Here is a 13,153-nt window from a genome sequence, read left to right as displayed (position 1 = left end):
TTACTTTGCAGGAAGACTAGGGAGCTGAAATTTCCGATCAGCCTCATTGGTTTAGGCTGACCGGTGGCTTCCCTATATGCATAGCCCATCTTTCATTTCCCATCAGCCCTCAACTTACTCAAATATGGCACAGCATTCATTTCATTCCAAGCCTTTCAGGTATATAATACTGGATGCAAATTATTTGTCTCAGGGCAGGAAGAAACTCCTGAAAAGATCTTTGCAAATTCCAGCCTATTAACTCAGTCTTCAGTAGACACTGTTCTCTACTTTACATAAACTTTGGAAACACAGCCCTGCAGAAAAGCTTTACACATTTAATTTCCAATTACTGGGAATAAATTCAGCTGATAGAAGTTAAAAGGATAGAAGAGGCTCTAGAGATGCCAGTCTGTTCTACTCGCACAGTCCTCAAGGGGAAAAAAAAAGAAAGAAATTGCTCTACCATAAAATTCATAACACAAATAGAGCAGAAAGTAAAAAGGAGGAAAATAGGAAGTTGTCAGATGACTGGAGCTGATTGGATAGTTCAAAGGACCCAAAGAATTATTTTTAGCACAGCCCTGCAACAGGGCATGTGAAATGGCTGCAAAACAGGAACTACACAGGTATGGTATCCAAACCAATTTGCCATTGGTACTCAAATAGAAGTCAGTAAAAATTTAAAGCAAAATTTGCTACAGTGTTTGTTTATAGGACTTTGAATTTTTTAAGATTATATGCCACTGCAGCAGCTCAAACGTTAAAGATGCAGCCATATATGGAAACTTGAAAGCTTTCAGTGTGATTTCTTAATCTTCCCCTCACATCCAGAGAAAATGGAAAAGGAGGTACTCAGCAGCAGCATACAGCACCAGGGCATCAGAGCCCTGTGATATTTGTCCTCACCTGACAGGAAAGTAAATATCTTTCTCTACATATATTTTGAATTCTAAACTGCACATAGCCAGGAGTATTTCCCAATATGCATAACACACAAAAGAGTTTAGAGGCTCAAATAAATTAAAAAAATGCCCAAAGTATCCAGTGTTTAGCAATTGCACAAGGCTATAATAGAAATCTGTCACAGAAAAATTTTGTTCCTTCAAGTCCATAAGTAGCATTGCAACAGATGTCCATTGTCTTTCCAAATGAACTGAAAATATTCTTCTCCACCATCAGTACATTTTCATGTTCAGAAGAAAAGCACATTTGCTAGTCTTTTTCCCACACTACTCATGCGAGAAATTACATTTTTTTCATCAAGGTGGCTTTCTTTTTGTCTCAAGATGTAAAATACATTATTTTACCTACTGATTTTGAATATGCTTCTCTTTTCATAAGACAGTAGCAGAAAACACCTTGGACTTCACTAGCTGGAAATTAACATTAGCTATCATACCACTTCTATTCTTTATGATAAACTTGTTCATCAAAACTACTACTACTGACAATGCTACTTACATTGATGGTAAAATTTTCAGAGGCTTGTGACAGATTCTGACTCTCTTAGGTGTTTCCAAATGGTTTTCCATCTTCTTTTCTTTCTTTATTTATTTTATTTGCTTTTGTGTTTGTTTTTTTTTATTTTACAAACATTTTGTTAATTTCCAATGGGCTAATTAAGTAGTACTTATTAACAACTGATGGTGTTTCTAAAAGAAGCAGAAATACAACTAAAGGAACAGAAGGAACACTACAAACATTCTCACCTGTATTAACAGGGACTGCAATGCTGTAAAAAAGAAAAACTATTAATGCCAGCTGCATGTTAACAGATGATATGGTGAAAATAATTTCGTTCTGCCAGCAATGTTACAAAAAAAAAAAAAAAAAAAGAAAAAGGAAAAAAAGAAAATCTTTACTTGCTACAATTAATTTTTTCATATTTCTTGAGTCTCAGATTGCTCATTTCTTTTAGATTTTTAAACAACAGGTATAATACACACATGAGCTACTTTCTGATGCATTTCTCTGTAATCCATTCCTGACCCAGAGACAAAGATCATCTTTGTAAGCAGCTCTTCCAGAGTGCTACTGAAACACACTGCAAAAAACTTTTCTCCCTAACCTCAGGAAGACAGACTATGGATTAAGGAAAGGGAGTTTCACCCTTAGTAATTGTCATCAGCAAAATAAGTACAACAAAGTAATCTCCAATACTTGTTGAGCAGGTGAAATCCATTGATATTTCTGTCCTAGAGCTCTTCGATACTTCCAAATAAGACAAATTCAAACTTCCTCAAGACCAACAGCAATACTCATTTCCTCAACAAATATCAATAAGATTAAATTAAGGTGCTTTTACATTTATATTTTCCATTATCTAAAAGGGAATATAGCCAGGCTTGATTTTTGTACTTTTCTGATGACGTTCTTCAACAACAAAGGGCTAAAAATGCTAAGGAAAGCACACCAAATGGACAGTGACCATCAACAGCAAAGCACCATGCTGTGCTACAAGAGCTAAGTCTGCACAACAAGCAGAAAAATTTGAAAAGGCATGTGATTGACTGCCACCAATTTTAAAATCTTGTCCAGAAAGTCATTAAAAGTACTAATTAATTGTAGAAAATACTAATCATATTTAGAGAAACATTCCTCTTCTATTGCCTTTCCCTCAAAAGAATTCAGAAAGTTTTAAATTTAATGAACAAACTCTAAAAAACAATCATTAAATGTCTGTGCAGTTTTTCTCTCATTACAAAAGCTGATCCTTTCAGCAAACAGAGCTTTCCGGAAGGACTGGTCACAAGAGTATATAGTAAGTGGAGAAATACACAGATTTCTTTCTCTCCCCTTTTATCAGATATTTTTAAATTTAATTTTTAATGTGTTGTTCAGAATTTTGCTTTACAGCTCTCTGAACCTACCTTGTATTTTCAGGATACTGGAAGCTGTTAGAGCCCTATATTGCTTTGGACTAGACCTTACAAATTTGGGTGCAGAATATTTTTTTTTTTTACAATTCAGCATCTGAGTATCTCAATAATTCCCAAAGGTAGCAAATGATTCTGTCACAGCTGCACTGACATTAGACAGTGTCAAAGCAAGGATCTATGTGGAAGTTGTCCATTAACAGCAAGGTAAGCTTCTGGCAGCAGGAGGGCAAACAGAAAAGGAGATGCCTTTGCAGTTTGTGACAACGTGAACCTGCAATACGTGATAAAACTATATTGAAAAAAAGTCTTATGTTGGGAAAACATACCTTAAGCAGGAAACTGCAAACACAGGGAACAATAAGCACTGCCTAGTCAAAAGATTCCATTGTGTTTTGAATCACTTTGTGCTGTGATTTACTTGTGGTATAAACACATATATGCACACACATTCCCATCCCTCACTTGTACTCCCAATAATAGCAAAAATAAACATGAAAAATAATATTAAAAAACTCTGTATTCAGTAATATTCACACCAAAGTATATGTATAGATATAGCCATTAAAATTATGAACATTTCTAAATATATTTATGTATCATACATATATTTATATGTATAATTACATATCCACAGAAGTTGTCTTGCTGTGCTAAAGCCAGCAGTAAAAGCAAAAACAGGTTTCACAATAGGACACCCATATATGCATATGTACTGGCTGTTTGGTTTGTGAATTTATTTACAACTTAACTATATCATAATAAATGCTTACTGTTCTATTGTACAAACGTAATAGTAAAGGTTTAGGTTTGTTTTTAAATACAAAGACTGCAAATGAATACATGAAAAAAATTACACACCATGTACAGTATTTATAATTTATAAATGCAAAGTTAAGACCTCTTTAAATTATTGCACTTGCATATTTTTTACAAAGATAGTTTATATGTATCATATATATATATATGTGTGTGTGTGTAAATATATATATATATAAAACAAATTTTTCAGATCACTAAATGTAGTAAAGTTTAATGTTGTTACCTTGAAGTTCTTTCTTCTCCACATAACAGCCCAACCTGAATTTGGAATATTTATGAAACTACTCTACAAATCAGTTTGATCTACCCTAGAAAGCAGTCCGTTATTTTAGGTTTATTTGACAGAGTATACACCCGTATTACAATCGAGCACAGTTTTTGGTCAGAAAGCAAACAAAAGTTATGATGTGCCTTTGCTAGACTGGGATATAGAACCTAAAGTTTGAACATTGACTTCTTTGTAGGAGTGTGCAGAAAGCCTTTTCTGCATTTAGAATGAATAAATTAATTGTTCCACTTCACAGAACTGGTCCAATATCACAGTGTTTGAGGCAAATGCATTATTTCAAAAGGGTCATGATTGATTTGAGCATCTAATAATCTCTATTTTTTAACATGAATAGTGCTTTTTGCTACTCCTACAATTTTAACACTATATGCTCCAAGTGCAGTCACAGCAAACTGATCACAGTTTCAAGTTTATAGACAGGAAAAAAAAATCTGCCACATAAAAAGATGAATTCTGCTCTGCATGTCCCCTCAAATTTAATATGCTTGATCATATACTCCAGCTAATAGAAACCCTGTTTAATTTCTCTAATGGTTACTCATAGAAAAAAAAAATACTGCCATGAGTTGAACCATTACAGTAGAATATTGCAAAAGCATCCAAAATTCATAAATTAATTGTAACAATGGAATTTGTCATGCTGTAGTAAAATATGCAACATCTCAGATGAGTAACATGCTATGTCAACTATTTTTCTCACTTAGTGCATAACTTTCAGGCACCTTTTCATAATACACTAGAAACGCTGTTCACTAGAAACACTGCTTCAAACAGTGTTTTTACCTTCACTAGGCGTAGGAGGGAAAAGCAACTAGAAGTATTATCAAGAAAAACACAATTCTAAGAATATAAAATCTAACACTTCTAGGAAAGGAAAGATCTGTTAAGCTTTTTATACATTCTTTTGGGCAAGATGAGTTTTAGTAAGCTAAAAATGCAAGGAGGAATGACTTTTGACAATTTAAGTTAATGAGTCAGATGTCTTACAAACCTAGATGTCTTAATCAATTGAGAGTTTGAGTCCAGAACTTTGACCAACTAAATCTCAACATGTCTTTGATCCATGAAATTCAAATGCAGCTCCAAAGTTCTTACTTTTGGTGGGTTTGAAAGTGCAGGTACAAGTCTTTTTTTTTTTCAAAATATTTACACATATGAGCCTCTGCTCTGTAAATGCTAAGACAGACTACATTTGCTTTAAAAAACCAGCTCATCATGACTATTTTTTTGGTCTAGGTCCAAAAAAATATTTTGGAGTAATACAAGGAGTAATATTTTGTCATTACCTTCCTCTTTTTACACACCAGGAAATCAAAACAAATCACAGCCACTGGAGCCAATTTTTTAAAATTGTAATAGACATTATACTACAGCAAACATATATTTTAAGTGGTTTGCGTAGTTTTATAATAGAAACAGTAACTGATTCACTTGAGACATTAATAGAACAACTTATTGCAAATTTGTCAAATTTGCCAGGGAAACATGCATTCTCTCAGTACTTACAAACTTCAAAACGTAACATAGTGTGTGATACTGCCAAGCATTTTTAATGGTAGGAAACAGAACTAGTGAAGTTATCTTTATTGTCAGTGAGTAAAAGATGAGTGAAAAGCTTTCCATACACACAGAGTGTGATAAGGAATACTTTTGCAATGCTTTTAAGATCAGCATTTTTATATGGAAAGGGGGAAAAAGGGAAAATAACAGCAATATATTTAATGCAAATATACTTAACCTGCGAAGAAAAACATTCCATCCAGTTGTTGGGATACCTGAATTCCAAACAGCATTTTTGTAGTCACCACAGATTTAGATAATTTCCATGTAAATTAGGAACTGTGGATTCTGTCTCAAGTACTTAGTGGGCGAAAGGTTGCATCTGCATTATTTAGCTGAAACGGAATGGCTAAGGAGGAAAGTAGAGGACACAGCATGAGATATCATCCATTCTACTTTGCTGTAATTGTTTCCTGCCATGTTTTCCTTTTTTTTTTTTTGTTTTTGTTTTTGCTCTTTTTCAATTCCAACCAGTTTGCTGTGAGTACCGAAAAAATTCTGCACTTAGAATTGGTAAGGCAAACCAAAAAAAAAAAAAATATGAGGCTGTTGCTAGGTAACATGCATCATACAAATAAGATAACTTCATACTGAATTCTCAGCCTGTGGGATCTCAATGTACAGCAAAGGCTTAGGTGCATTTATACATTATGCGACTACAATCATGCACTGTACACATAAACAGATACTGACATGTGCTCGACCATAACAGAAGGCAAAACTCAAGAGGCCAAGTTGTTCACATGAAACCCAAAAGCTGGCATGCCTATTAGAGCAATAGAGCCCAAAAGACAGGAGATGGAAAAAGAGAACCTGTGTTCTTTCTTTAGGTCACTACTGTTACTAGTTGCAATTACACAATGGCCATGTTATCACGGAACCTCCACAAGAGTGCATTATCTGTGAACAAGCACATAATGCAGTATAGGCTGTTTGTGAAAGGTATGCAAAGACTCTGTTTTCATCTACTGTGTGGATCACTATGAAGATTTTTTTTCTCATTTTTAAGAGAAAGATGAAGGCAAATTAAGTGTTGTGAAACATATTCTGTACAATTGCACTAAATTTAAGAGTGGCATTACATGTAAGTCTGTGCATAAGTTTGTAAGGCCGAGGCCTAAGTCAGCACAGAACTGTAAACACATAATTTAGTGTACTTTTCTTCAGTCAGCTATTCTTTCACTAAGAAAGGCATTTCTAAACCTGGAAATTTCTCTAACTAGGGGGAAAAAAACAGAAAAATGGAGAAGTTTCCTAATTTCACTCATCTTGGGATGGGGGGAAAAAGCAGTAGAAGACATGCAGTGTTACTGTGCAACACAAAAGCTAGTCAATACAAAAAACATTTTTGATTTATTGTGATGGTACCACAATCCCTCTTATCAGACCTGACTTTTCTGATGAGGCTTTTTTTCCCAGCAGATAGCATACTTCAGGTATGTCTCCAATACCTTTGAAAATACAGCTCAGCAGGTAGAAATTAAAATGATGACTTTACTTAATTGTGAGCTAGGCAAGGAAATCTTTGCTGTCACATTTCAATTTTATCCAATATTTCTGTCACTATGGATACAAAAACTCCAACCTGAAATTCCCTCTCATATCAGAGATAATTAACAAGTACTTCCAGTGTTTTAAGGGAGGAGTCGTCTAGTTTTAAAAAACATCCTAAGGAACAAAGCACCATCACTAGTTCTATCAACATTTCCCTTGTGAGTGACAGACAATTGGCATCATGATGCTTAATGAAGTACTTTAAAACTTTAACCTGAATGTTGGTTTTCCTTTAGTTTGTAGCAAGAGAATTCACTGTAACCTAAGCATAAATTATAATCTCCAAGGATTGTGCTGGAGTTCAAACTGATTACAAGTAGATCACACATAAACATTCACAATAGCAATGGGTATATTGTTCTATTTATAGCCAAGAACTCCCAAGTGACACTGGTGTTAAAGCCAGCCACAGTACTGTATAATAAAAGTACCATTGAAACCCTTACTAGAAAGATACAATTTAGAAGTACCCCATAAGATTCCCCCCCACCCCCATCAGTTTTAAATTAAGGCCTCAGCAATGTAGCCCATGAGATAAGGCCAGTCTTTTATATTCACAAGTTGTAAGTTCTCTTCTGATAGCTGACTCCAAAACATCTGGGTTGTCATTTTCCCTCTATTTACGTTGTGTCACTGGTGTAGGTCAGGAGATTGGCTGCCAGAATAATTTTGCTGAGGTAACTCCATAGGTGTTACCTTCCTAGGCAGGTCTACTTCTTAACATTTTACAGCTTTCCTTTTTCCTTTTTCTCTTTTTCAAATAAAAATGAAAGAAAACAAAAAACAATCCCCAAAACAAGAAGGGGTGCTTTTCAGGTTAAAGCAATATGTTGCTGCTGTTCAGTCATCAATCTTCACAGGAAGAGAATCTGAGGTCCCAGGAGCATGGGATTGAGAAGAAATCCATATAGAGGCTTCCTCACCTCTCGTTACTTTCTCCCATTGGTTAAGATTGTCCCTGGAGATGCAAAAAATTGAAGGTAAGACACTGTTCATAAGTTGATGGGGATTTATTTCTTCCTCACAATAATGTCTGCTGTACTATACTTTGAAATCTATATTTACGTAAGTCTATTTATATTAGTACCTATATGTCATCAAGCTTTTATCATCTACACATTATTTCAGCCTTCAGCTTCAGTTATCCCATTTTGTAATTCTTTATAACTCATATCCATGTCAACTCTATCCTAGCCTAGAGTACACCTTCCTTCCCCAAGGCAAGCCCTGAAGCTAGAGGCTACCACCTGCTTCCACAACAAATTTATAGCCCTCATGGCTGCAGGAAAGCCCAGCTGTGACCCCAGAGAGACATGACTGCAGAGACTCTGAAACAGCACTCTGGAACACAGGAGCAGATTAAGCTTTCTGAAACTCCTGCAAAAGGGCTGCCTTACCGGATATAAAATGTTGCATGCCAGGATTATAGCATCAATTTTCAAATACTATTGTGGTAATAATATTATCAGTCTACTACATTTAATGGGTACCCCTTCCTTGAAACATAAATGTCTTTTAGTGCCTCACACCCTGGCCAAACCTTAAGTTCAAAGTTCTGTTCATAAGCCATAAAATGATGAGAAATCAAGCTGGTAATATTCTAATGATCTGAAGAAGGTACAAACCCATAGCCTTACTTGCTGTACACAACTCTAGTGATTGGGAAATCTGTGTTGATGATAGGCCTTGCAACCAACAGCCAAATCTCAGCATTCAGTTTTCAAACACAGAGAAAGAGAGCAAACCCAACAGTTCTTAGATGCCTTTGGTAAACAAACAGGATGGCAACAGTACTGAAAGGTCTCCCATGGTATGTTATACCATGATATTACATTGGAATTTGCACAGCAGAGCTCTTCTGATTCTTATGTCATAGCCTTGTCAAAACATTTGCTAAACCAGCAAATATTGATCTGAAAGCACAGCGTACAGGTAAGAAGAGAAATGTTGCATTTCCTGAGGGTGGTGGAAAGCAGAATCTGATGAAGTCTACCAAAGAAGGCTGGTGCCCTCTAGGGTAACAGCTACACCAATTTCTGTAGGAAAATGCTCTGCCAGTGCTTCAGGCCAGCTGTAAGTTATGAAGCCATCATTAGTAAGGTATTGAGCCTCAGCTAATACAATCAGGTACTAAGGATACGAAAAGGGAAGCATCACTATTTCTGTCTCCTTCCTGGACCTGGGAAAGTAATGAGAATTCCAGCCAAAATAATTTTAAATCATATAAATTTCATTAAGAATTGAGAGACCCAAAAGCACAAGGAAAATAGTTTTAAATTACTTGGTCTGAAATAAAGGAAAAAAAAAAATCATTTCATCCTCCAAATAAATACACTACCATATATTTATACTTTGGTAGACCTACTGAGTACATGTAACACAGGTTGGCTAATAGTTTTAATCTACAGAAGATGACAAGAAACCATTTAAAAATGTGGAATAAATTACCAGACAAAAAAACCTTCTAGACTGTTAGCTGCTACCTTACTTTATGGAAAACCAGTGTTGGATTTCTGTTTTTTTTTTTTTTTTTTTTTGGTAAGGTATAGATAATATGATTCATTTGCCTTTGAGCTCCCAATGAAGCCCTGGCTCCTAATGTCTGGAATAAATGCCCAGAGGTTCTAAAAATAACAGCCTTGATGCTGACATGCTGCCTTGTGTGCTTTTGCTGCTATTATTTGCAGCTGGTGCCCGAGTTTCAAAGAACTCAAGGACATAGCAGCTTAAATATTGTGTTCAAGAATGAGCCCTGCTGGTGAAGAGGTGCTATCAAAATTGGTTCAGTCAGCAATTAAACAAACACCAAACAAAAATGAGGCTGTATGCCTCTAATCACACCAAAAAAGTTATGCATCACAAATAAAGGAAAAACAAAAGTGTAGTGCAAAATCAGCCATTTAAAACACTCTGGAATATTCTAGACCCTGAAATAACATCAATCTTTTCTAACTGGGCACCTGAAGTTATATCTGTGTTCTGATTTCCTGCTCTCCATCTCCAAGTCTTAACCCTCAAACTTCCTCTTCATTCTCTTCAATGAAAAAGCAGAGGATATTTTTAAGGCTAAGATAAAACTACCAAACTGCTCCTCAGAAGACTTTTTTTTAGGATGTGGATTTTCTAGAAGCTCCTTAGTCCTGCAGAGGCTTTATCTACTCAGCTACCTTTAGTTCTGCTTTAGCACATTCTAAATTAAAGAATACACAACAGCAAGACAGGGAACTGTGTGGAGACTGTGCCAGTGTAGCATTCAGCAGTATCATTATAACAATTTGAATTACAAACAACAAGCATAATTTCTGGAATAGAAAAAATCATATAATCTCTGCCAGGAGTCTGATTGCTTTTACTTCAGACATCACACCTTCTACAGAGAAACCAGCTCTGGAAAAGATGTTCATGCTTGATCTTCAGAACTAGGGAGAACCTTTTTCTAGAGCACATGCTTATGTGGGTGTTTGATAGCCACAATTCAACTTTAAATATCCTCATTTGAGTTCTAAAAGATGAGCCACCAAGTGAAACAGGCCACTTTTGCAAATAAGCCTCATTGGGATATCCATATGGCCAGAAATCAAAAGATACGTGTCTTCCCAGATGGTTGCTCCTGTAAAAGATACTGAGCCATCTTAAGCCCGCCAACCAGACAGTTTCCATTAAAACTTGATTTATTAAAACTTGATATTGATCAAGTCTTTACTGTGAGGGTGGTGAGGCATTGGAACAACTTGCCCAGAGAAGCTGTGGATGCCGTATCCCTGGAAGTGTTCAAGGCCAGGTTGGATGAAGCCCTGGGCCCTGTTCTAGCAGAATATTCCATTCTCACAGAGGGAAGACTGAACTAGATGATCTCTTCCAAGGGATCTTCCAACCCAAACAATGTTTAGATTCTATAATTTTCTTGGATAAACCAAATACATTATTTAATCTCTCTCTACTAAGATCTCAAAACATTCCTTCAGCTCTTTACATTCTCTCATTTGTTCATGTCTTTATGTACTCTTCTTAAAGCATAGACACTAAACAAAATTCCAGCTGTAGCCCCATTAATATAAAAACTGCAGAGGTATAATCTCTAATTCTCCTGAACAGTCCTGCCATATCCATCTAAAGGTTGCACAGCCATGCCCAGCAAAGGTACCTTAGAGGCAGCTGAGCTGACTATTAATGATGGCTCCTAGATACTCACTGTTCTCATAGGGTAGTCTTCTGTACCACTGACAGACCTACGTATTCTTCTCACAGCTATATGAAAGCGTGTTTTTGTGTGAATGAAATTGTTTTGCTAACTACTACATTAATTTCAAGGCATTTGTCTGTTAGTTAAGAGAAATAATTTAGTCCACAAAATCCACAAGAGGAGGTCATAAAGGATAAAGTTCATTGTTAAATAGAATTTAGGGACTACAACAAAACAAAAAATGTGAGAGAATACTAATAAGAGCATAGAAAAACAGACCTTTAACCACTGGAATTTTATGAAACAACTGGGGTTTTCTAGAAAATACGGATTAACCTGAAACCAGAACATTTTCATTAAGTATTCACTGGTTTCAGCAAAATTTTTGTCAGGAAAGATTGCTAAGGCCCAGGATATAATTACTGGACAGAACTACCTAGAAAGCAATGCGCCATCATTCAAGTGGAGAAGCAGCCAACAAGTAAAGGACTCTTGCCTCTTTTCCAGAACAACCCAAGCTCCATACCCACTGTGTTATAGGAGAAGGTTACATTTGCTTCATCCATACCCCAGTGTTACTACTCCTATGCTCTCAACTACTGAATTTTTTCTGGATATTTCTTTTTCTGGTTTTTAATAGAAATTATCTGATATGAAATAAAACCACATTTTTTAAACACACATTTTTTAAGTAAAGAGAATACGGGCCAATTTTTGTTGTGGGAACCACACTGAAGTATAAAGCGCACGAAAGAAATTACACTGAGCCAGCACAGAGAGAGATACACAAACACTGAACTGTTTCTCTCTAAATGCTTTTAGCATCTAACACATTTTAATCAGCTGTGTCTGTAGTGGATAGTCCCTGACAGTAGTTATCACCTCTGGGTTTCTGTATAGATTAATGTGAGATGTGTATCCCTGTTAATATTAATGCAAATTCTAAAAATAAAAATCGGTATTTCCAGACAAATTTGCAAAGCACTCTTGCTTTTTCCTTGACCAAGGAATCAGCTATGCACATTTACTCACCTGCATGCTCGGAGTAGTGGCCCAGTTGGAGGAAAGATCTGTGCAAGGGTGGTGTAACATGGGATGGCTACAGCATTGTAGAACCCAATCTATGAAAAACAAGAATGAAAAAAATATAATTTAATTGTTGCCAAACTACAATACTGGAAGCTAACAGCTCAAAGCTCTTTACCTAATTACTGCTTGTATTTGTTATTCACACTTCTGCATCTTCCTTTAACATCCAAATGCTTTAAAATAAGAAGCAACAGTGAAATCTTTGGTAATTACAAACTGCTTACATGCCTTTCTTTTATGACTGATATGGCTGCCTCAGGTAAGGTTTTCTACAGAACCTTTTATTATTCAATTGATTAATTTCTTTTGTTCAGGATATGTATACCTGTTTGATGTCAGTAGCAGTGGGAAGCAGGTGGAGATGTTAGAGACATTTCTGGAAACATGATTCATGTGACAATTTTATTTTTTAAAAAAGGAAGGTTGTGTAGCATTCACAGAATATGGTCAGATTGTGGACTGTTCTGATGTTCTCCAGGGCATGCACTGCATAGCTCAATGTACTTAAAATGCCAGGGTCTTTGCACATTTGTGAATGGTGTGCAGTGTGATCAATGATTGGTTTGCAATTGCTTCTCATGTACACAGTTCAATAATACATCTTTACCATTATCATATTTAGGAAAAAACCAAATGAGCACATTTTTAATGATATCTGACTCATAGAGGCTTAGTGGCCTGTGATGACTATGATGTCACAGCTGAATTGTCATGATGAAATTTTTAGAATATATATTATCAAGGATGACAGATTGCATTCAGATTCATTATAACATCCCTCACTTATCCCAGACTCTT

General features: G+C 35.8%; 1 protein-coding gene across 5 annotated transcripts in view; it reads right to left on the bottom strand.

Annotated features, from left to right (window-relative positions):
* Positions 1-3,360: 3,360 nt before the first annotated feature.
* The window catches only part of PDE10A (phosphodiesterase 10A), a 341,642-nt gene continuing 331,849 nt past the window's right edge, over positions 3,361-13,153 (bottom strand). For all 5 annotated transcript variants that reach the window (XM_072926053.1, XM_030268402.4, XM_072926052.1 and 2 more), the window contains 2 exons: positions 12,299-12,387; positions 3,361-8,041 (listed from right to left, as the gene is read on the bottom strand). In XM_072926053.1, the coding sequence (XP_072782154.1) occupies positions 7,924-8,041; positions 12,299-12,387 (207 nt within the window). In that variant the 3' untranslated portion in view covers positions 3,361-7,923. The remainder of the gene's footprint in view (positions 8,042-12,298; positions 12,388-13,153) is intronic.

This window comes from Taeniopygia guttata, chromosome 3 (genome assembly GCF_048771995.1).
Source record: "Taeniopygia guttata chromosome 3, bTaeGut7.mat, whole genome shotgun sequence".
In the NCBI taxonomy this organism is placed as follows: Eukaryota; Metazoa; Chordata; class Aves; order Passeriformes; family Estrildidae; genus Taeniopygia; species Taeniopygia guttata.
The sequence above is the reverse complement of the archived record's forward strand: the minus strand, read 5'-3'. Positions and strand labels throughout refer to the sequence as shown.